This window comes from Colletotrichum navitas (assembly GCF_030913465.1).
Source record: "Colletotrichum navitas strain CBS 125086 chromosome Unknown LY79scaffold_24, whole genome shotgun sequence".
In the NCBI taxonomy this organism is placed as follows: domain Eukaryota; kingdom Fungi; phylum Ascomycota; class Sordariomycetes; order Glomerellales; family Glomerellaceae; genus Colletotrichum; species Colletotrichum navitas.
This window is the reverse complement of record NW_026850570.1, coordinates 103,964-125,396: the sequence shown is the minus strand read 5'-3', so window position 1 is coordinate 125,396 and position 21,433 is coordinate 103,964. Positions and strand designations below refer to the sequence as shown.

Sequence of the window (21,433 nt, the reverse complement as noted above, 5' to 3'; positions counted from 1 at the left end):
ATGGCTCCAAAATTTGGTAAATTGCATGCCTTAATCGATTTTTTTAGCCCCATCCTCGTGGCATCCCCCCTGCACCGGTTGAGAAAAATGCCTCCATTTCTCGGAAAGACTGGATCTTTTCCTAACACCGCTGCCAGAAATCGCACCCGGAAACCCCTGTCTATCGCACCTTTACTCCCTTACTGCTTCTTTGGGAGCCGGCCGGCCACTGCCAAACGGTGGAAACCTTAGCACGTTTTGGGTCCATTCGTAAGCGAATCTCCTTCATAGAAGAGGCAAACGCAACGCGATAACTCAGAGATGCCAACGTCGGGGATGCTCATTAGTACAGTGTCCGTATAAGAGAAGAAAAGTCTCTTGGAAAACTCGCCTGAACTGCAAGCCACTTTCCCGACCTCTTGCAACGTACATTTGTCACCTGTCTGTGGTCTATATTTTGTATAGCGAGACTTGGATTAAATTTTTGGCCATAGTCTAGACATGAACCGTTCCTTGTCCTTCCGTCCACCGAAAACGCACCCGATATGGGTTGTTATCTTGAAGTTGACGCCGAGCTCGTTAGCAAACGAGCACACGAGACCCGGGTTCTTCTGGAGCAAACGACTACACACGACCATCCTTCAGTCCGCTCCCTTGACTATATTGACTTTCCTTCAGTCTTGTATATATCATTGTAGCTAATAAGCGACTTCTTCTCCAATATCGCAAAGTCCTGCCCCTTGAACCGTTCAGGATCCAAAACAGTCCGAGTCTCCTGATCCATACCCTCGCCATCGATCATTCTCGCCAGAAACCTGGCCGTGGCCGCTGCGTGAGTGACCCAAACTGCAGTAGCCATATGCAATCCCGGCACAGACTGCACTGACCCAGCAAGCGGCATATTGTCGGGAGTCACTGAGAATATCCCATTGAAGCTTGCTCCTTGGTCAAACTCCTCAGCAGCAGCCAGCGGCAAGAGCTCTGTTGCGGATTGTAGCGTCTGCTCAAAGCCCTTGACCCAGCTTCCGATCGCCGTGCCATTCTTGGATTTGCATCCGATAGGCTCGTGGTTGTAGCTGCCAATACCGTACCTGTCCCCATGATCTCTGGCGTAGACGTGACGCTCCGGCCAACGGACGAAAGGCAACTTCCGCGGTAACGGGTTTCTTGGTTTACCGTGCATGTATGGGTGGCCGACGGGGACGACGGGCACCGGGAAGCCGAGATCGCTGCATAAATCTTGGGCCCAGATTCCGGTCGCGATGACAACTTTGTCGGCATTGAGTTGCTTGACAGAGTCGCCGTCAACAAGCTCTACGCCGACTACGCGGCCGCCCTGGATGACAACCTTCTTGACGTTGCGTTGCAATAATTGCACTCCCGACTTTGTTGCTTCCTTCTGATAGAAGGAGGTGATTCTGCACGCGTCGGCAATCCCATCGGACGGATACCAAACCGCCATCCCGGCACTTGACTCCTCGATGAGCTCCGGCGCAAGTGCATGCGCTCTCTCGATGCTTAGCATCTCGGCCGATAGACCCCGTTGCGCCGCACTCGTGCACCTCAATCTCAACCCCCCGACCCCGGCCGGTTGGAAGGCGACTTCCATTCCACCCACGGAGTCAAAGCCTCCAGGGATCTTGGTGTATTCCGACACGGTCTCGACGGCCAGTTTGGTAAGGACTTCGGACTCATTGAACTGGCCCACAAATCCCGGTGCGTGGCCGGTGGAGCCGACGAGCGGGCCAAAAGAACGGTCGATTAGTGTGATCCTTCGGGGCGTGGGTGACGAGGACAGGAAGTAGGCCAAGGCGGAGCCGACGATGCCGGCGCCGACGATTATCACAGTCTCGGTAGGTTTCGACATTATAATGAATGGGGGAGAAGCAGATAGACGGAAATGCCTGCTGCGTCCAAGACTACTGTTTGTGAAAAGCTAACTATGAATATCCATATAGATATGTACATTCCCTAGCGAATACATCACTGTTGAAAGCGCTCGATCAGTAGCTACGCCCGTGGATGGACAAGGGCGTCAAGTCAGAGAAAGGGCGCGGAGACTAGTGGAGTAAACAGTGTTGACACGCCCAATCAAGAACAGTATGCCGTGTTCTCGACATGATGCCTAGACCTGCAAGTGGCTCTCTTGTCCCGATTAGGAGTTGCAACTCCACAGGATTAGTCGAGGCGATGCTTGGCCAAGTCTCAACCGCAGACCGAAGCTTGGGGTTTGACGAGGGTGCTCGTATAAGTTGGCATTGGCACGAAGCGTACTGGGACGTGGGTTCAGGATAGGCTGTCTTGTGAGAGCAAAGGTAGTGGATGATTCAAGCGTAGAATCTGTCTGGAGGCTTGCACGCGATGCCATCCAAGCAACTCCACAGTCAGCTTGCATCATCATTCATTGTTTATGCAAATTTGAGGAGAAGTTGGAAAAAATAAGAAGAAGAAACAACGGGTAACAGCAGAGGGATGTAAGCATACCCGGAGGTTTGGAAGGTCTAGGCATTTGACGAGGACCGGCTGCGTATTTGGGTTCATCAAGCTGCTGACAGGCTGCCAATCTAGTGAGATTCCAACCAGAGTGCAAAATGTACCGATCAAAGTGGTACCGATCAAAGTGGTACCTATACATACACTTGACAACTCTGTAGGGTGACTATTACTTAAATAGAGTAATATCGCAGATAGCCCCACAGCTTATTCATGTAGCCTTCATCATGACAAGAAACGGATACAAGTGGATTCAGTCTCATCAATACATATCTCCTTAAAAGGATTGATGATAAGCCTGCGATGGAAAGGTTGTAAACTTCACAATGCACAGTTTTAGAAAGACTGAATCACAATCTATTCAAGCGTTGCCAGATAGAAGACGTGGCGGGCTCGAAACAAGATAGAATTCTCTTGTCTTATTATCTGTTCTTCTCTTGCACTGCAAGCACACAAGTTTGGGACTGGAGTTAAATTCGTCGAACGTTGCTCCAGTTGGCTGCTGCTCTCAACCTCGTCTCATACTATCGCGCGATCCAGCCTAGCAACACCCGACATTGGCAGTGCATTAGTACAGCGATTGGGCCGATAATCCAAAAAAAAAAAAAAAAGAAGAAGAAGAAGGGGCTATTGGGCCATGGAGAGTATAACTCACCATGAATGAAACAGTTTGTATTTTTGCTCGGTATGCTGCCTTTTCTCGCCCACTGGAATGACCATCCATACCGTTGGAAGGCCGTGCAGAATCGGAGTTCTGCACAGTACCTTAATACGTCGTTCAGATCCTTGCAAAAGCGGACCCTTATCCGGGGCGGGGTGTTCGATAAGGATTTTTTGCGACCGAAAATGTTTGCACAGACGGGAATCTCGACCAAACCGGCTTCTATCGTCTCCCACAGCAGTTAATCCCGACGGATTGGATACGACAAGCACAATGTCGACTCCAACTCTTGCCGAGAAGCTGGACAAGATCCGCTCTCCCGGTCTTCAGAGCCAGAAGAGGGTGAGGCTTTTCCACTCTTTTGTCGTCTGGGAACGTTGCTAACACTGTCGGTAGACGGCGGTAGTCCTCGAAGCGGTCGACACAACGTTGAAGGAGCAGAACACCCAGCCTACGCCGACCGGCTACTTTGCCGCCCTTCTCGGCCTTCTTACCCAGGCTGTCGACAGCGGCAACGTCAGCTCCGACACAACCACTTCAGTCGTCTACCTCCTGGACATTGTCACCCCGTTTGCGCCCCAGCCTATTCTTCGCGCCAAGTTCACGCAGATCCTCACCTCGCTCGCCCCGGTGCTCCTCCAGCAAGATGCCGAAGCACTTGTTCTGCGATCTTCAATCGGATGTCTCGAGTCCCTCCTTCTGGCACAAGACGCTGCTGCTTGGGAACTCGGCGTGACCCAGGTCGGCCCCCGCAGAGCCGTTGCCGGTCTGCTGAACCTCTCCCTCGAGCAGCGCCCCAAGGTCCGGAAGAGGGCTCAAGAAGCGTTGCGAAATGTCCTCAAGAACCCTCCCCCGAGTCCCTCGCTCGACCACCCGGCTGCCGACATGTGCGCCCACACCGCTCTGGCCAACCTCGAGGATATTGCTGGCAAGGCTGCGCAAGCGAGGAAGCAGAAGGGAGATGAGTCGGCACACGATCCCGCCCTGATCCATGCCCTCCAGCTCATCAAGACCATTGCCTCTGCTAGTGGAGGCTGGCCTAGCAAGAAAATCGAATCTTTGTGCGAGCTGCTGCTCGCAATTTCGAGATCGGGCAACGAGTATATGACGATGGCCAGTTTCGAAATTTTTGAAATGATATTCGAGGGTATGGCTGATGAGGTCGCCTCCGCCAAGCTCCCCCGACTTATGGAGATTATTTCCGAGCTGCGGCCCGCCGCGAACGACACACAGCTGATTCCCCCATGGCTGGCGATTCTGTCGCGAGGATACGACGTTTCCGCACAAATCGAGCCCGAGGATGTTTTCCAGAATCTGCCCGAGATCTTCTCCATGGTTGCCCAGTACCTGGAGTCGCCCGCCCACAACATCCGAATCTCCGCCTCCGAGTGTTTGGTTTCTTTCATGGCGAACTGCATTCCTAAGCAGGTCATCCTCGAGCCGTCTGTCTACGACGAGAAGACACTGGACAAGATCGCCAAGATTGCCGAATCTTTGCTTAGTGTCAAGTACCAGCAGGCTTGGATGGAGAGTTTCAACGTTTTTGGAGCCATGTTCGACTCCTTGAGGTGGCGAGCGCATCCGATGATGCTCAACATCACCAAGGCCGTCGGAGAGCTCCGCGGTAGCAACTCCTTCCAAGGCAAGAAGGAGGCCGACGAAGTCATCGGAAAGGCTATTCGCGCTATGGGACCCGAGGCTGTTCTGTCTATCCTGCCTTTGAACCTTGCCAATCCAGCCAAGGGTCAACAGGGTCGCGCTTGGATGCTCCCCATCCTGCGTGACTACCTCAGCAACACTAACCTTGCCCACTTCCGTCAAGAGATGGTGCCCCTTAGTGAACTCATGTTCCAACGGGTGTTGGATCACGGCAAGGCAGAGAAGACCATGGAGGTCAAGATCTTCGAGACTCTTGTTCAGCAGATTTGGGCAACTTTGCCTGGCTACTGCGATCTCCCGCTTGATGTGACTGAGGCTTTCGACCAGTCCTTCGCTGAGCTTCTCGCAAATATTTTGTACAAGCAAGTTGAGTTGCGTCTGGAGGTCTGCCGTGCTCTTAAAATCCTCATCGAGTCCAACCAGGCTATTGCCACTATTGAAGATGAAGGCGAGGAGGACCTGGTGCTCCAAAGCCGTGTCTCCAGAGCCACTGCGAAAGAGAATCTCAAGCACTTGGGCAGCTTTGCTGGCAACATGCTTGCTGTTCTGTTCAACGTTTACACTCAGACATTGCCCCAATCAAGAGGGCCCATCCTCCTCACCATTAATGCTTTCCTTAGCATCACCCCCGAAAACGAGCTTATCGATACCTTCGACCGGGTCAGCAAGATGCTTGCAGCGGAACTGCAGCAAACTGCTGACCAGGAGAAGCCCAAGCAGCAACAAAAGCAGGGCGCGATGCCTCCAACAAGCAACACTCTGATGGACCTCGTCATCACGATTTCCGTTTACCTGCCCCGAGAGAGCTACACGGCCCTATTCGAGATCGCCGCCATCATCATCTTCAGGGAGAACGAGCCGCAGCTGCAGAAGAAGGCCTACAAGCTGGTTCCCCGTCTTGCCGAGTCCGAAACCGGGAAGTTGGCGCTTGAGGCGCGCATCGAAGAACTGCAGCAAATGTTTCTTACGAGCGCTGACAAGGTGTCTGCTCCTGCTCGTAGAGAGCGTCTGGGCGCCTTGTCTGCCCTCCTCCCCTGCATTCCCGATACCTCTCTTCACTTCATCCCTTCCATCCTCAGTGAGGTCGTCATCTGCTGCAAGGAGAACAACGAGCGTGCACGAGAGGCCGCGTACGATCTCCTTGTTCAGATAGGTCAACGCATGGAAGCTGCGAACGGCGCTCCCATCGATAATTCCAAGGTCCCTCATATGCCTGCGGATGCGCCTGCTGGTAAGGCCAACCTTGAGGAGTTCCTCACCATGGTCAGCGCTGGTCTTGTCGGCAGTACTCCCCACATGATCTCAGCGTCCATTACAGCCCTTAGCCGTGTGCTCTACGAGTTCAGAAGGTCCTTGAGCACGCAGATTCTGGCCGACCTTGTTCAGACGATGGATCTCTTTCTGACCTCCAACAACCGCGAGATTGTCAAGAGTGTCCTGGGCTTTGTCAAGATCTGCGTTGTCAGTCTCCCCTCGGAACTTGTGATCCCTCGCTTATCTTCTCTTGTTCCCAACCTCATTATTTGGAGTCACGAGCACAAGGGCCACTTCAAGAGCAAGGTCAGGCACATCCTGGAGCGCATGATACGCAAGTTCGGGTTCGATCTCGTCAACAAGAACTGCCCCGAAAGCGACAGGAAGCTCATGGTCAACATCCGCAAGACCAAGGAGCGCAGCAAGAAGAAGAAGGAAGCAGCCAAGCAGGCCGGCGAGGACAGTGACGAGGAAGATGGCCGCCAGGGGCGCAGGTTTGACAACGAGCTGGACCAGGCTCTCTACAGCAGTGACTCGGACGGCTCCGACGAGTCCGACGACGAAGGCGCGCCTGCAGGCCTTAGGGGCAAGCGCGCTGGCAGAAAGGGCGGCAACACCTACATCGTCGAAGACGAGGACGAGCCGTTGGACCTGCTCGACCGCAACGCTCTGGCCAACATTTCATCCACCAAGCCCGTCAAGATGCGCAAGCCCACCAAGACCAAGGCCCGCACCGATCTCGATGGCAAGCTTATCCTCGGCAAGGACGACGACGAGGCGATGGAAGTCGACGGCGCCGAGAACGACGGCTCCGGCGTCAACGCTTACGTTGCCGCGCTCAAGGGCAAGGACGTCGCCAAGCGGGGTCTCCGCGGCAAACTCAAGTTCAGCAACAAGCGTGGACAGGACGATGACGAGATGGAGGACCTGAACGATGGCGATGCTGCTGCTGTCAAGGCCCAGGTCGACAAGACCCGGGGCGGTGGCAAGCCCTTCCGCGGCGGACGCGGTGGCGGCCGTGGTGGCGGTCGTGGGGGCAAGGGTGGTATCGCCGCTGGCCGCAAGGGTCTCGGTGAGGACCGCAGACGGGGAGGGCCCACGTCGGGCGGAGGTGTCAACAAGGGCCGGAGAGGAGGTGGACGCAGATAAGCTGTTGTCGGATATTTGTGGGTTTTCATGATGTTTTAGTGTGATTATACCCATTCGATGAGGTTAAAAGCGACCCCGAGTTGAAAGGGAAAGGGTCTCAAAATGTCGGCGTCTTTATCGGGTACGGTCAATAGAAAAAAAAAAGAAATTGGTATTTACAACGATTGACTGAAATACGTATATGCATAGGGACGGCAGCCATGGCGGGGTCGATTTAACACGTCCCTGTCTCGACTCTCAGCCGGCTTCAAACCCAGACCAGGGGCTTTTTCCCACTCGTTAATTAACATTGCACCCGAGGCCTCCTTCTTTGCATGAAAGACAGCAACCCAACACTCTCCGCGGCTCCCCTGATGGAAAGGAGAGGAGATAATAAAACAAACAAAACACAGGTACTTCATGACGGAACCCTTATACAACCCAAAACTCCGGAACCGGCACTCCCGAAGGCCTTTCTGTCTGCTACCGCTGCTCGCTACGTGCCCTCTATCTGAACTTGCTGTAGATGACGGCCATGATGAGGAGAACAAGTATGGTGATGATGGAGATGGTGATCACCCGATTGGTAGCCATCCTTGCACGACGTTAGCCTATTTTCTGTCGTCCTCTCACAGTCTGACGGGGTGTAAGGGGACGGTATTTACCTACGTGCCATCCCCCGCAACGTCTTGACGCTGCGGTCCACGTATCCCTCGCTCTCGAGCAGACGGTCGTGGGTGTGCTGGATGGTCTCGCGCTGGGTGTGCAGGTCCCCGAGGATGCTGGCGCCGATGCCCTCGGTCTCGTTGGCGAGGGCTTGGCTGGCCTTGAGCCGCTGGGTGGACCTGTCGAGGCGGTCGGTGCCCGAGAGCAGCTGCTGACGCTGCTCGAGCTGGACGTCCTGGCCGCTGCCCGAGGGGTTGTCGGTGTAGCGGGCGCCGAAGAGGGCGGCACGGTCGTCGGCGAGGGAGCGCAGCTTGCGCTTGTGGCCGTCAATGTTGGACTCGTGGTTGCGAAAGCGGGCGTTAATCTTGGAGCGGAGGGTGGTGGGGATGTTGGCCTTCTCGAGGCGCATCTGGGCGAGCAGCTCGTCGGCCTCCTCGAGGGCGCGCTCGGCGGACGAGAGGGCCGCCTTGCGCGGCTCGCCCGTCAGTTCGGGGATCTGGTCGAGCTTCTGGACGAGGTCGGCCTGTACGAGCTTCAACTCCGCTTCGTAGTCGCTGAAGCGCTCGGAGCCAGGTTCGGTGTCGAGTGGGTTTGACATGATGGCGGTTGGCTTGCTTCCGTGCTCGTCTTCTGGGGGGCGTAAGGGGATGATGGGGTAGGTGAAACGGCCTCCTGTTTAGCTGGCTGATTGAATGAGAAAGAAGGTGTTCGTCGTTTTTCGATGGTCGTCAATGTAGGTTCGTCGGTGGGTTGCAGGTCGTAAAGGTGAGAAATCCGGAAACGGTCTAGATGCGGCGGGTTCGGCTTGGTCGCATGTCGTCGTCTTAGGTAGTGTACAGAGTACGTCTGCGTAAGTCAGGACCGGCCTTGGCGACATCATGCTCCCGAGTGGCTGGTGCCCCAATCTGAGGCAACCGGGGGCTAGGCTCCAGCCACTGACCCCTGCATGGTCTCCAAGCACCTTCTCGATAAGGCACGTGACTTGTATGGTCCCAGCGCCTGCAGCCCGCTTCCTGTCGCAGTCCTTTTATGAGAGCTCGCGCTGCGCAAAACTTCGTTTCATTCTTCTCTTTTTTTTTTTCTCTTCAAGTTGATTATTTACCCCGGCTCTAGAAGAAAACCGGCTCTGCGTCGCCAGGGAGGGAGACACTTCTGTGTCTCCCTCCACTTGGACGCTGAGTTGAACTTAAGCTGGGCAGACTGATGGCGTTGAATAAACGTCACGGCGCTTTTAAGAATTGGAAACTCGAACCACCGTTTTCCGATCCCGTTGAGTGTACGACATCTTTTCGTCCTGAAAGGCATACATGTGACTTGTAAACAACGCTGCCCAGCCCTTATGGCGACGGTATAAACTTGCTTGGCTTAGTCGCATGTGGGAAAGCAGTTAATGCTGCCTGATTGTCTCCCTCCCAGATAAGCGCGTTTGCCGGATTTGCGCATTGTCGTAAGCCCATGTTGGCCCCATGAGGCTGGGCTGGCTGGAGTTGAACCAAACCTGCCTCGCTAAAAGTGTGCCTATACTATAGTGCTCGTCAAGGCCTCAGATGCCTAAACAAGTCCAGCCATAAATCGCCGCCGTCTAGACGGCTTGGTACGAGTTCCACTCCACTGCCAAAACAAGCGGTGTCACAGACGATAAGTTCGTTGCCTATGCTAAGGGCGTCAAAGACCCAGCCATCAGAGTTTTCCGTGGATATTGCCGGATGGTTGCCTGGCGCGTTCCTCGTTTGGCTACACGTCTGAGCAGTTTTGCATGTGTTGACGTGTGAGCTCTGAGAACCTCAGCAGTGCTGTAAGCTGTCCATCCAAGGCTGCGCAGTCAGGCTAAAGGAAGGTAGGTATCTACAGTTGTAAAAATGACGGGTGAATACGAATACATTTTTCACCAAATAGTCACACAAAATCTCTGAAATCAACAGTGGCGACTGCAAAAACTGGCTTGCAGAAGGAAATCTTCACATTGAACCCTTCCCTCCTCGAAAACCCGGCAAAAAGGGCACCCTGTCAGGCGGTGACCAGCCATTTGTCGAAATTTTCACCTTGTCGGCGCCCACCTTAGGCAGAAATCTGGCGAAAACCCACCCAAACGGCCAATGGTCCGTGCACGACAACCTCCCTAGCCAGAATTCTATATAAGGGCACCTTCCCACCGCGTGTCTTAGGATTTTCTTCTTCTTTTTTCCTCATGTCGACAATACTTCAGAGAATCATTTCTATAGTATTCGACCTTCTCTTGGTTCCCTAAAGGAGCCACAGATCCCACCCTGGTTGATGATTGATATCCTCGACACCCTAGAGTGAAGAACTCTGGTTGCCCTCGCACTTTCCGTCAGGAAGGCGGCATTGGACTCTGTCCTTTGCTGTATAGAGGGCGGTGATGATCTCGTCCCCGATTGTGGTCTTGCCTTCGGGCGCATGGTCGGGGTGGGTGTCGATGGACGTCTGACAGGCTTTTTATTTCTTTTTCATTGCTTGCTGGAGCTGGTCTCTGGTAGTGAGGAAGAAGTTTTTCATGCATTTCGTGATTGTGAATTGGCGTCCGATGTGAAAATATTGATGGTTTGAGCAACGGCTGATTTGACACGGCGATTGCCCAAAGGCTCAGTCCGGCCGTAAACAATATCGGCAGAATTCGCGATGCCGAGCCATTGATTAGAGCTGTCTGATGTGTTGTATTGGTAGTTTTTGTGACGCACTTGTGAGGTTTCTCGGATATGGCTGGCAGCTTTGCTCGTCGCATTGCCATACTCTAGGACCAAATATATTTCTTCCATCCCGCAGTTCGTCCTCCACGAAGCAAAACGCCTCCCACAAACAATGCCTACATTGTCATAGTAAAGCTGAGCGGATGTTGCAACCTCTCAGCCTCTTTTACTCAACAAAACCTCGGCCAGCCACTGTGGCGCTCAGATCGTGAGTCTTCAGCCATCGGGCGGAATCCACGACAGGGGGGGTATAGCTTGGGGAAACTGACAAACTGCAGGGGGGGGTGGTCAATGCAAGCGTCATGGCGTGTGGGAAGTCCGGCAGAGAGCTGAGCTGAGTTTCGTTTCATCGCATCGTGATCTACGCCCAGACTCGACTCCTGTCGACATTCCTTCCAGCCAACATCCTTCCCGCCTGTGATGCTGTCTGCGCTGCAGAACTTATCCCAAGAAAACATCATAGGTTTTCGCGTCTTCTCCGTTCCTCACTGAGCGGCAGCCCCGCGTTGACCCCTTTTGACTTTGAGCTTCCTATCACCATACGCCCAAGGACGAGAAGCCAAGATGCCGCCCGGTCAGCCGCTGTAAGTTTTTGTTTTTCGCGTCCACTTGCCTCTCATCTGGCTTCGTATTCGTCTCCATTCACTCGCTCCCTACCTGTCCCACTGCCGTCTCTCCACCTTCACACGTGTACGCACAGCACCTGGCCAGCGCCAGTGCTGGGTGGGCTATCCATCACTGTCACCTCCATCGAACCCGTCCGCCACTTGCAAGTTGCAGCGCTAGTTGGGTGATCTGGTCTGACAATACTCGACATGTCACTTCCCCATGTCACCAGCGCAGACTTGATACTTTGACCCGCCGATTGTCGTGTCCAACGACAGTTGGAGGCGCTTGGCTGCTGCGGCATGTGCAACATGTGCAAGCCATTGTTCTTTCCCCAAAACGTCGTCCGTGGCTTGCACCTAAACCGCCCGTTCTTGCCGTCACGTCAAGAGACAAGCCACTACCGGCCTCCCTGATTCTTCTTCCTGCTGTCGCTTTATATATGCGACTCCAACTTTGGACCCCAACGCCCGCGCGCGACACACATCCGAGGCTTTTTCCAATACTACACCTCCTTTCTCCAGCTTCTTGCTTCAACAATGCCTCGCACACCCTCGTTGGATTCCGTAGGCTCTGTAGGATCTCCTATTGACGTCAAGTTTAGGAAGAAGGTCGCAGTCGTCGGCAGTGGATGCGCCGGCATCGCTGCTCTCTGGGCGCTGAACCGAAGCTACCATGATGTCTACATGTATGAGGCCTCATCGAGGCTTGGCGGGCATACTAACACCGTAACGTGGAAAAATGGAAAATACGAGACCAGTGTAGATACCGGTTTCATCGTTCTCAACACGGCAACATATCGTGAGTATAGCCTCGTTGATCCTCATCAGAGTTGCACTCACATATTTCCAGCAAATTTCATCAACTTCCTCAAAAGGGTCAAGGTGGATACGGTGCCGACCGAGATGACGTTTGGTGTTACTCGAGATCATGGCTTGTTCGAATGGGCTGGCACCAGCTTGGATGCTGTCTTTGCCCAAAGAAAAAACATCTTTTCACCCCGGATGTGGCGCATGATCTTTGACATCATACGCTTCAACCAGTTCGCCTTGGACCTGCTGATGGCCGATGACGACGAGAATGACTCTGCCGCTATGAATGGCGACAGCAAAGGAGCCAAGAGGGACGAAACTATCGGAGAGTATCTGGAACGTGAGGGCTATTCTGATGCCTTCAGGGACGATTATCTCATTCCTATGACTGCCGCCGTATGGAGCACAAGCCCGGACAAGTGCACTTTGGACTTCCCGGCCGTCACTCTAGTCCGTTTCATGTAAGTGTTGGCGCGCCGTGCGAACGGGAAACAATATTGACTGGAAACAGGTGGAATCACCATCTCCTCTCGACGGTTTCTACAAGACCCCAATGGCTCACTCTCAAGAAGTGCGGCAAGTCGTACATTGATGCTGTCATGAACGGCTTCCCTTCTAATCACCTATTCCTCAATACGCAAGTTACACAGGTCACGAGTGAGGAGGATGGCAGAGTGCGAGTGCACGCTCACAATGGCAAGTCGGATGTCTACGACCATGTCATCCTGGCAACACATGGAGACCAGGCTCTCAAGATCATTGAAGGATCGGCCACACGCGAAGAGAAGGACATCCTCTCCGCGTTTCAAACCTCGGAGAACACAGTCATCCTCCACTCCGATCTCTCGCTGATGCCGGCTTCTGAAAAGGCTTGGTCCAGCTGGAACTACCTTACCCTCTCCTCACCTTCAACCGGCAAGCAGAACATCGACCAAGTCTCTCTTACCTACAACATGAACATTCTTCAGCACATCCCTCGCGAAACGTTCGGTGACGTCCTCGTTACGATGAACCCTCTGCACCAGCCGAACCCAGACACGATCCAAGCCTCGTTCACCTACCGCCACCCCCTTTACACTCCCGCTGCCGTTCGTGCTCAAAAGCTTTTGCCCCGTATACAGAATAAGCGAGGTATCAGTTATGCTGGTGCATGGACGAAGTACGGCTTCCACGAGGACGGTTTCAGCAGTGGACTACATGCTGCTCAAGATCATCTCTATGCCAAGCTGCCTTTCCAGTTTGTGGACTCAACCTACAGTCGCGGAAGGAAACCCTCTCTTGGCCTCGCCGATCTTTTTGTGCGACTAGTTATACTTATCATTCAGGTTTTTGTCATCAGAGTGCTGGAGAGGGTCGTGGGCGTGGCCAAGAGGGCGATATACCCCCGTGCAAGGAGGCTGAAGAATGTCAAAGCCGCGTAAAGTGAGACAGTGCAGTGTGCTGCTATCGGGAAATGGAAGCGGAAGTGCACCAATAGGAGCTATTTGCAAATCACCTAGCGAAGAAATAAATGCAAATGCTATACTGCGAAAATGTATCGTCTCCTCGCTTGGTTTCCACTTCCTGTAGAAGCAGGAGCTTCAGTGGGGTCTCTGCTGGGTCTCCCAACGCCTGGACCCCTAAAAGCACTAGAGTCACCGCCCATGGCGGAACAATCACACCGGGCTCTCGGTGTCCGTGTGCGCACAGTGACCAGAGCTAAACTACCTAGGTACCCCAAATCCCGATGAAGACCGGAATGGAGATTGTGGTGCGACATCGAGCAACCCAAGCTTCCTCGACATATCCTCCCTCACACGCCGCTGCCCACGATCATGAATACCCTCCCTCGCCTTCCGCGGCGCGCTTCGCCGCAGTCAACGCAGAAATGGAGCTGCTTCTTCTGTCAGCACGCCGTTCGTCCTGCGCCGCGCATCACCATCCGAGCGCCCGCCATCCGTCGAGCGGCCTCGACAACACCACCCAAGCAGACCGGTCCCAGCTTCGGCGGCGCGCCGTCAATGGAGCAGGTGCACGCGCATTATAGAAAAAAGAATGCGTCAACAGCGTAAGGAGACATGCAAGAGAAAACAACTAGGATTGGGGGTTCGGTGGGCTAAGCAGGTCGACGCGCAGATACTATGTACTCAGCGTCATTCTCGGGACGGTGGCCCTGTCGTACGGCTCTGTGCCTCTCTACAAGATGGTTCCGTCTCCCTCCCCTCCTCGAACACCGAGTGCCTCCGGCTAACGGAACATACCAGATTTGTCAAACAACAGGCTGGGGCGGCCAGCCCGTCCGCGCCCACGGTCCCGATGTCGACTATAGCGGGGACGGCCTCGCCTCGCGCCTGGTGCCCGTGACCTCGGCCCAGCGCATCCGCGTCACCTTCAACTCGTCCGTCTCGGACGTGCTGCCCTGGAAGTTCACCCCGCAGCAGCGTGAGGTGCGCGTACTCCCCGGCGAGACGGCGCTGGCTTTCTACACCGCCACCAACAACTCGGACACAGACATCATCGGCGTCGCCACCTACAGCGTGACCCCAGGCCAGGTGGCGCCGTACTTCAGCAAGATCCAGTGCTTCTGCTTCGAGGAGCAGCGGCTGAACGCGGGCGAGACGGTAGACATGCCCGTCTTCTTCTACCTGGATCCGGACATGGTGAACGACGTCAACATGAAGGGTATCGAAACCGTGACGTTGAATTACACGTTCTTCAGTAAGTCCTCTAAGTTTTTCTTCTCGCTGTGTTCTGGATGGGGGCCAAATTGCTGACAATGCTATACAGAGGCCAAGTACGACGACAATGGCAAGTTCAAAGCGCCTTCCCCCATGGCCTAAGTAGATTGACAGAGCCTCTGTCCGAGGACGAGACTCGACCTTGCCGTACACCGCATTCCCCACTTCGGCATGTTTCACCGATTTTTTTTTTGTATTGCATGAAATCCATCGTGTCTGCCTTGCTTAGTTCTCCGTGCTCGAATTGTGTTCAACTACTATTGTGCACCCCCATTGGGGGGGGGGGGGGCACAGCATATCACCAGGCGTTCAAAACAGCTATTGAACTTGGCAGGATATAAGTCGAGCTGCAGGTAGATATACGGAGTGACTCCTGATGGCCAAGCACCCGGCCGACTGATACATCCGTACGCGATGTGCTTCGGTTACCGGGGTTGGTTGTCGTTGACGTTGTTGAAAGGCCTGAAGAAAGGACGCATGTTTACTACCAGCAAGGAGTACGAAAACTAAACTGCAGCAACGGCTCATTAGGTTGGCAGCGCGTTCAAATATATTCATAGTGCTCAAGTGTATCACTGCCGCTCCGTAGTAGCGCTACGTCCTCCCGATTAAAGCATGTGAGAACGGGACAGTGTACTCAATTATTCTAAAGGGACTGATATCTTCACGGAATCCCCCCCCCCCCCCCCCCCCCCTTTCTTTTTCCCTCTCTCTCTCTGAAAAAAGGGATGATTAATGCTCGAAACGATAGCTTCTCGGTCTATTGCAATACGAAACGGGCATTTGAAACCCGACTATCCATAGCTTGAGAGTAAGTAACCAGTCGAAGCACAAAGTGCTACAGAGCATAGGAATGTTTCGGTTTTCGATGCTGCGATTGACATAGTTCTTATCTTATCGCGCTATCCACACTCGTTTGTCTTGGCTGACCATCCGGAAGCAAACTCGGCTGCTTTTACACCGCCGGGTGGTCCAGACCTAAATCACGTGCCTCTCCACCAAAAAATTCGAACTGCGCAGGCACCACCCACCCACCCAAAACGCTTTTTTTCCCGCCGTTTGGTAGATAATTTTGGTCCTTTTTTTTCCTTGACTTGCGACGACCTCAACTCTCACACTCTCCCTCAACCAACGACGTTCGTACTAACGCCCTAGCCAAAATGACCAAGGTTAACAAGAGTACGTTGCCTCTTCCGACGACGGCGGTGATGATAATGATCACAGGTCTCAATTGAAGCCCATTACTGACTTTCTCTCCTTAGTGGTCGCGTCCTCGCGCCGCAAGTCCCGCGCTGCTCACTTCGGTGCCCCCTCCAGCACCCGTCGTGTTATCATGAGCGCGCCCCTCTCCAAGGAGCTCCGCGAGAAGTACAACGTACGTCTGAAACTGCATGCCAGATTGCCCGTCGGCCCTGCGCTGCGCTGAGATCAGAACCAAACCGTCTAACACTTCCCAAAAGGTCCGCTCCATCCCCGTCCGCAAGGACGACGAGGTCACCATCGTCCGTGGCGCCAACAAGGGCCGTGAGGGCAAGGTCACCTCCGTCTACCGCCTCAAGTACGTCATCCACGTCGAGCGCGTCACCCGCGAGAAGACCAACGGCCAGTCCGTCCCTCTTGGCATCCACCCCTCCAACGTCGTCATCACCAAGCTCAAGATCGACAAGGACCGCGAGTCCATCCTTGAGCGCATCAAGGTCGGCCGTGAGCTCCGCGTCAAGAGCAAGGCCACCGCCTAAATTCCCCTCTTCCACGCACCCGGAAAGAACCTGGTCGGCATGAGCTATCCTCTCGAGTGACGGGCTGAAAAGCCTTCTCACGGAAGGGAGGGGAGACATGAGACGACAAGTCCTGTCCCGACCCATCCAAAACAGCGGCAGTTCAAAGAAATCACAAGAAGGGGGTAAAAAACGGCTGGGTATACCAATTCTCATAAGATCCATCTTCAAACGACGGCGTTTTCTTCCACGACAACCTCGACGCGTTTTTTGGGCAAACGGCAAATTTCTCATATGCCCCGGAAAGGGATCAACAAAAGGACAACGAGGGACATCACAAGGCTAAAAAGCAAAAAAGTTTTAGAAAATCCAATCGAGAAATTTCATTTTCTCAATGGCCGCCTCACGATTGCAACCCGTGAGATGCTCCATGGGAGGTCCTCCCGAAGTCATCTTCAACCCCGAACCTGAGGAGGTTCGGGGTTGCTGACTGCCTTTTGCTATACCATTCGTGACCATGCTAATTGCTGCTGCCGCCTCCTGAGGCGCCTTGAGAACACATGCTCCTTTTTGAAATTGCCAATGTTCTCCCACGGTAGGTCCATCGTAGATGAATGAGTCCCGCTAGTATATCTCCGCGTCAACCACGAGTCCATGGTTTTCGAGGTATACGACTGGCGAAGAGTAAACCCGTGGGGGGGCTTTCCAATCGGAATGACCTCTCCCACTCTCGCCCGAAGATTTTCACCGAGCTTTGTCCATGACGCTGGAAATTTGATGGTGAGGCACATGCATCTTCCGCCTTTTGCCCTCGTCTTAGTGTAAGAATGTTAGTGCAAGATTGAATGAAAAGTTTTATTGGTCACTTCATAGTCACATAACATAACCCGTACACGTTCGTCTAAGTCGAAGTTTGATCATTAATGCTTTTGAAAACCTAACTAATCCTGTTCATACCACCCACCTCCCACCTCGCATAAAAAAACCATGTATCAAGGATGAAATACACAAATTGTGTCTCGAGAACGACCACCTAAAGCCTGACGTCGCACGCTCCTTGAATATTCGAATTGATGCCGTGGTATCGGAGGTTGCCGTGCCATGAGCCGTCTCGACGTAATCTGTACAAGTGTTGGGAACGCAAATTCGTAATCATACAGGTGTAACAGATGTCAGGTAGTTCCGGAGTTGACATCTTATTTGGACTGATTGGCAGCCTTGGCAATGGCAGGCGACAGCGAAGCTGCGGCATGGCCGATGGCGTACTGTGGAAGATAGCCAAGGGCATTCTCCGATGTGACCGCACCAGGAAGTGCAGTCGCTGCCGCTGTCACTCTCTCTGACCAGGTACGAACACTGAATAGTTAGCATGATGGACAAACAGCCAGCGATGAGGGAGCCACTGACCAAGAGTTGAAGTAGGCCCTCTCGGAGTCTGTTTCGACATTCTCGGAAGAGCCAGAGCTTTGCTTAGACTCATCAAGTCCCTGACTGTTGAAGTAGGCGACAGGTCGCAGTTTACTGCGACGCTTCATGGGCGAGGTCACGTTGTCCGATTTGGTATCCCTCTTCATGTCTTTCGGTTCTTTCTCCTTCAGTGTCGGCTTCCGAAGCAAGTTTCCACGGTAGGGTTCCAAGGGAGCGAAAGGATCCAAGTCCACTGTGGGCAGTGTGAAGCCAAAGTCTTGCTCGGGTCGACCGGTGGGCAAGTGGGAGCTGATGATGCTAGGGCGAGGCATCTTCTCGGGAGAGACAGGGTAAAAGTCCTTTCCATTAAACTTTGGGAACTTTTGGCGCAAGTGTTCAGGAGCATTGGTCCAAAAGAGGTGCTTGGCCATCTCTTCATCCTGGTTGAGAGGTCGGTGGTAGATGTAATCCTTCAGGTCAGGGCTGGGATCCATTCCGAAAGGTATCTCGCCGATAAGGTACGGAAGTCCCAGGCCAGCATTGTCGCGGGCAAAGTTGGAGAACTCCTCCATGTCATGGGCGGGCGTGGGAGGGGCGATGGAGGACAGAAGCCGAGACTCCTCAAAATTGGTGGGAATGGGCCCGTGGAACCTGGTTCCATGTGTGTCCTGCTCTCCATTCATGAGTGCAGAGACGGGAGGTGTATTCTCGCTGGGGCGGTGAGGATCCAAACGGGGCTGGAAGATAGGTGCCCGCGCAGCAGACACAGGAAGGCCAGTGGAGGGCTTGCGCACATGATCCGACTCTTGTTGCTGTTGCTGCCCGGTAGGATCAAATGGCACCGGGGAGATGGTAGCGAATATGTTGGAGTTGATGAAAGGGGCAGATGCCATGGAAGTATCCACCGCGAGACGAACTCTGTCCCTCTTGCGAGATTTGGAGGCCTTCTGCTCCTCTGTTATTGTCTTTGCAGGAGCGTTGCCGACCGTCTCGTTGATACTCTCAGCATCAACTGTCGAAGAGAGGAGTGTCTTGCGAGAATCGGTGGCAAACTTTGGCGCCTTGGAGACGTTGGAATCGCTCTTATCCTTCGTGTCATTTCGCTGGGGCAGAGTGTTGTCTTCGAGCGCAAGCTCGCCCTTCAGCTTGATCTCAAAGTGTTCGATATCGGAACGAAGCTGGCGAGCATACTCCTCCATATGCTTCTCGTCAATCTGGTGACGGTTGTACGCCAGCTGGGCCTCTGCTTTCTTGAGACTGGAACGGAGACCAGCAAGCTGGTTCTTAGTGATGATGCTAGGCCGAATAGACGAGGCAGGACAGCCTTCATTCTGCACAGCCGGCGAGAAGGACCTGGCGCCAGGCGTAGGAACTGGTTGAAGAGGCTGTGGATACAGCATCGGCTGGCCCATGGGGCTGAATGCCATCGGCATCATTGGACCACCAGGGAACGGCATTCCCATCGGCATCATGGAATGAGGCGGCACAAACCACTGACCGCCAAGAGGGGGCATGGGCAGCGGGGCGCTGGTGGGAACAGCACTGTTCTCATGCTCTTTGTTGTCTTCCAGATTTCCTGCAGGATTCCCGACACTGGTCGGATGGGAGAAGGCTGTCTGGGAAGGAATTTGCGGAAGAGCGAAGGGCGGCATTGCGAACCCTCCAAAAGGAGGCATCGGGCTGGGTCCTGTTGTCATCATTGAGAAGGCAGAGTGCATGGTAGGATGCATAGGGCCCATGAATGGGGGACCAGGCAAGAATGGATTGCCATTGAAGGTCTGCCCCAACGGTAACTGAGCGCCATTGACATCTCCAACAAGTCTTTCCCTGTTACCCTTGCCGGTAGGGGATGAGTGGGAGGGTTCGAGAGTGTTGGGGACGATTCTGCCGCCAGCAGTAACGCGAACATGGGTAGGAGATCGCACAGCTTCGTAAAACTGCTCGAATCCCTTTCGCTTCTGATCAGGGAGCACAGGTCGCTGAGGTGCCTCGGGTGGTATATCGGGTTCGGCATCTTGTCCATCAAGCTGACGACCGGCTTGCCCGTCAAGCTGGCTGACGTCTCCGACGGTATGGCGAACAGTTTGACGAGCGGCCTTGTCGCGAACCGGAGCAGTGGTCTGGGGAGCTTGAGATTTGATCTGGTCGTGGCCTTCAGATTCGGTCGAAAAGGACTTTCGGAGTTCCATGTTGTTTCTGGGAAGAAATGGGAGTCTTCGGTTGCGACCAAGATGCTTCTGACGCAGGATATCTGCTGGAGGACAAAGTCAGTACATTTTACTCGAGAAATGGATTGAGCCATAAATGGCAACTTACTCAAGACGGTGTTGTTCTTGGACTCATCAAGAAGCTTCCGCTCGAGTGAGGTCTGCAGCTTGGAGCCACGAATGGCGAGCAGCTGAGAGATGCTGTAGTGAGTCGAATCCATGGGGCCTATTTGGACGAGCATATCGACAAAACTGTCACCCGGGAAACGAGGTTTGGCTGTCAACATTGAGATGAAGTCAGTACAACACTGGACAGAGCTGATTATATATCCGTGCAAGTACAACAACAATAGCCAAGACAAGGACCATGGCTTCATGGATAATCAATACATCAAAGCTCTTTGATTCATTGCAGTAGATGCCAAGGACAAGTTGTGAACGTTGGAGAAGAAAGGCAGTATGAGCAATCTCTCCGTAGGTTGATTATTCGGCAGAAAAGCCATGAAGGACAAGATTCGACAGGATGGATAACGGGGAAAAGGTGACAGAAAGCAAGATGCTTACCAGAATCAGCAGAACGAGACGACAACAGGCTTGTCTCGAGTGTGCTAGGCATACAATTCTTGTCGGGAAAGGCGATCTCAACAAAGACCAGATTGACAGAACAACAGTACTGCAATAGTGTTGGTATTGGCAACAGGACGGCTGTGTTCCAAAAGTTGGACAAGTGAGCAAAGTGAGGCCGAGTTGGCGAGAGAGGGATTGAGCTGCGTGATGTGTTGGTGCAAGAAGACGGAGAACGGTCTGCTTGGTGGGGGGTTGTGAGAAAAGAAGAGAAGAGACCCCTTTACTCTTCCTTCCGAACCCGAAAGCCCTCTAGCAGGTGAGAGCTGTTTTGGTGCTGGAACAGTTGGGACGGAAGGTGCCTACTCAGAAGTGGAGGTACAGGAAGGAGCGAAGAGAGGATTCTTGATGGAGCCACTGGGCGGAGGGTGCAGGCGAAGACCTGTCATCAGGATCAGGGAAGTCACCAATGGAAATAAGCTGCAAGTGAGCAAGAACTGGGAAAGGTGTTCTAAAGGAAGTCATTGATGCCGAAGGGAAGCCAGGCTCCTAGAAGCAGCACAGTAAGCTAGATGCCTACAAGTGTCCAGTGTTGTTGAACGTTTAGGTCTATCTGTAGAGGTCGCCAGATACATCATTCATTGTTGCTAGGGAATTTCGACTTATGATGAAGTAGCATGCAAACTAGGACAACGTTGGTTTTCCAATAACATCCTCTCGGTGGTTACCATGTTGGTGTCGAAGTCGTTGGTTTTAACATCACAATATTGTGAACCAGAATACTCAAAGGCGGTTTGGTTTTCTCTTAGCATCATGACAATCAAATTCACTATCGTGGAGGGGTGTCTTTGGAA

At 53.5% G+C, this 21,433-nt stretch overlaps 7 protein-coding genes across 7 annotated transcripts; 4 read left to right on the top strand and 3 right to left on the bottom strand.

Annotated features, from left to right (window-relative positions):
- Positions 1-637: 637 nt before the first annotated feature.
- On the bottom strand, positions 638-1,846 carry LY79DRAFT_579146 (FAD dependent oxidoreductase; the record flags this gene model as incomplete). Its single annotated transcript, XM_060560003.1, has 1 exon — positions 638-1,846. One exon carries the CDS (start codon positions 1,844-1,846, stop codon positions 638-640), a length of 1,209 nt encoding a protein of 402 aa, XP_060414886.1.
- A 1,560-nt stretch (positions 1,847-3,406) lies between these two features.
- LY79DRAFT_514059 (NUC173 domain-containing protein) lies at positions 3,407-7,195 on the top strand (the record flags this gene model as incomplete). The annotated part of the gene is made up of 2 exons (XM_060554557.1): positions 3,407-3,475; positions 3,530-7,195. 2 exons carry the CDS (start codon positions 3,407-3,409, stop codon positions 7,193-7,195), a joined length of 3,735 nt encoding a protein of 1,244 aa, XP_060414885.1.
- Positions 7,196-7,341: 146 nt separating this feature from the next.
- Positions 7,342-8,876, bottom strand: LY79DRAFT_551327 (vesicle transport V-SNARE protein). Its single transcript, XM_060557636.1, has 2 exons — positions 7,840-8,876; positions 7,342-7,769 (listed from the first exon to the last, which is right to left on the bottom strand). The coding sequence occupies exons 1-2, from the start codon at positions 8,436-8,438 to the stop codon at positions 7,682-7,684; spliced, it is 687 nt and encodes a 228-aa protein (XP_060414884.1). The 5' UTR covers positions 8,439-8,876; the 3' UTR covers positions 7,342-7,681.
- A 2,817-nt stretch (positions 8,877-11,693) lies between these two features.
- LY79DRAFT_513874 (amine oxidase) lies at positions 11,694-13,387 on the top strand (the record flags this gene model as incomplete). Its single annotated transcript, XM_060554538.1, has 3 exons — positions 11,694-11,955; positions 12,007-12,427; positions 12,478-13,387. The coding sequence occupies 3 exons, from the start codon at positions 11,694-11,696 to the stop codon at positions 13,385-13,387; spliced, it is 1,593 nt and encodes a 530-aa protein (XP_060414883.1).
- Positions 13,388-13,558: 171 nt separating this feature from the next.
- Positions 13,559-15,264, top strand: LY79DRAFT_551322 (cytochrome c oxidase assembly protein CtaG/Cox11). The gene is made up of 4 exons (XM_060557635.1): positions 13,559-14,013; positions 14,082-14,151; positions 14,210-14,663; positions 14,733-15,264. Exons 1-4 carry the CDS (start codon positions 13,781-13,783, stop codon positions 14,783-14,785), a joined length of 810 nt encoding a protein of 269 aa, XP_060414882.1. The 5' UTR covers positions 13,559-13,780; the 3' UTR covers positions 14,786-15,264.
- A 579-nt stretch (positions 15,265-15,843) lies between these two features.
- On the top strand, positions 15,844-16,422 carry LY79DRAFT_579141 (ribosomal protein L24; the record flags this gene model as incomplete). The annotated part of the gene is made up of 3 exons (XM_060560002.1): positions 15,844-15,862; positions 15,946-16,058; positions 16,144-16,422. The coding sequence occupies 3 exons, from the start codon at positions 15,844-15,846 to the stop codon at positions 16,420-16,422; spliced, it is 411 nt and encodes a 136-aa protein (XP_060414881.1).
- Positions 16,423-17,597: 1,175 nt separating this feature from the next.
- LY79DRAFT_513898 (uncharacterized protein) lies at positions 17,598-20,302 on the bottom strand (the record flags this gene model as incomplete). The annotated part of the gene is made up of 3 exons (XM_060554539.1): positions 17,598-17,757; positions 17,809-20,062; positions 20,125-20,302. 3 exons carry the CDS (start codon positions 20,300-20,302, stop codon positions 17,598-17,600), a joined length of 2,592 nt encoding a protein of 863 aa, XP_060414880.1.
- Positions 20,303-21,433: the final 1,131 nt, after the last annotated feature.